We start from the raw sequence: 1401 nt of genomic DNA, 5'->3' as shown, positions 1-1401 counted from the left end.
TATATGTATGTATAATATATATGTTTTATTAAAATGTATTATTTTATTCATTTTCTCTATAATATAGCTGTCTTGTAAATGAAAATATCTAGATATATTTCATATAAAACATTACTATCAAAATTTGCAACATTAATAAAATATAAAACTATATAAAATAATAAATATTACAGAAAAATAACAATGTATATAGTTAGGTAAAAAAATAAATATTCACCCCAATTGTCTTGCTAAGCTTTCTAGACGCTCTACCATGGATTGAAAGGAAGTGACTTTGATAGAATGTTGTAGAGTGTCCAAACATTTCTGCAACTGATTCCTCTCCACACTGTCAATCACGAATCGCTTATCCTGTTTATGAAAGAAAATTTTATATACATTTGCATTTACAAATCTTGAGATAACAAAAGTAACTTACCATGGCCATACGCATGTTCTTGGCCGTCTCTACCAAAGGCTTAAACGTGGAGGCCTTGGAACGTAGTTTCTCCATCAGCAGCTCCATTTGCCATTCCTTACCCTTGTCGGAGGAGGCAGGTGTTCCTCCGGTGGAGGGTTGCCCCACTGAATAAAACAAGTTTAGTTTATCAAACAACTATATTTATTTTCCTTGCATAAAAGATATATGGTCATGATGATAAATTTTGTTCTCTTCTGATAACAATTCTGAACATAATTCGAGAAATTATTTAAAGACGAGTGGAAAGAAAAGTCATCAAATATAAATATACTGTGTTATGTTGCAAACTTCTCTCGCAAAATATCCCGTTAGCAGGACGAATAATTGATCGACAATCGCTCGATAATTTTACGAGCATTATTTGGCCATTATTTTTCGAAATTGACTTCTCTCGGTGGAAATAAGAAAAAAGGAAAAATCTTCCTCACCGTGGGGCTTTTGCCCGTTGGTCGCATCCATGTGCCCCTTTACGGTTGACGCGAATGTTGCTCGCGACGATTGTTCTTCTATCAGGCAGCGCTCGCTATCGCGGCGTCGCGACGCTGCACGCTTTCCCGATCATCGCGTGCGAATCGACGAAATCGGAGCAGCCGCGGAAACGCGACCCTCTGGCTCGCGTTCACTCTTTGTATTCACCGACAATTATGTCTATGTCTCGTCGATGTTTTCTTCGCGACTGCTCCAAACAGGGAACAGGTGCGGAGAGCGGAGACTCCGTCCGATTCCGCTTCGCTCGTGGAATTTTCTTACCTAACCTGACGTAATCCAACCTAAGCCTCAAATCGCGCGCGCCGCCAGATTGCGCGTCAGTTTCTTGTTTTATTCCTGAAATCCCGAGACCGACGAGAGCGACGCAGCGACGTTCCATCGACTCTGTTACTTTTTTCCCCATCCTATGTATAATTTGATGTATCGAGTTATAAATATAATTATGAATATAT

At 39.1% G+C, this 1401-nt stretch overlaps 1 protein-coding gene across 1 annotated transcript in view; it reads right to left on the bottom strand.

Moving 5' to 3' along the window:
• The window catches only part of LOC115244122 (mediator of RNA polymerase II transcription subunit 1), a 21498-nt gene that overhangs the window by 10622 nt on the left and 9475 nt on the right, over positions 1–1401 (bottom strand). Inside the window, exons 7-8 of the mRNA XM_029821522.1 lie at positions 419–566; positions 218–351 (exon numbers count right to left, since the gene is read on the bottom strand). Coding sequence (XP_029677382.1) covers positions 218–351; positions 419–566 — 282 coding nt within the window. The remainder of the gene's footprint in view (positions 1–217; positions 352–418; positions 567–1401) is intronic.

The sequence above is a fragment of the Formica exsecta genome, unplaced genomic scaffold (genome assembly GCF_003651465.1).
Source record: "Formica exsecta isolate Colony F162 unplaced genomic scaffold, ASM365146v1 scaffold120, whole genome shotgun sequence".
Taxonomy (NCBI): domain Eukaryota; kingdom Metazoa; phylum Arthropoda; class Insecta; order Hymenoptera; family Formicidae; genus Formica; species Formica exsecta.
This window is presented reverse-complemented; position numbering and strand designations above follow the sequence as displayed.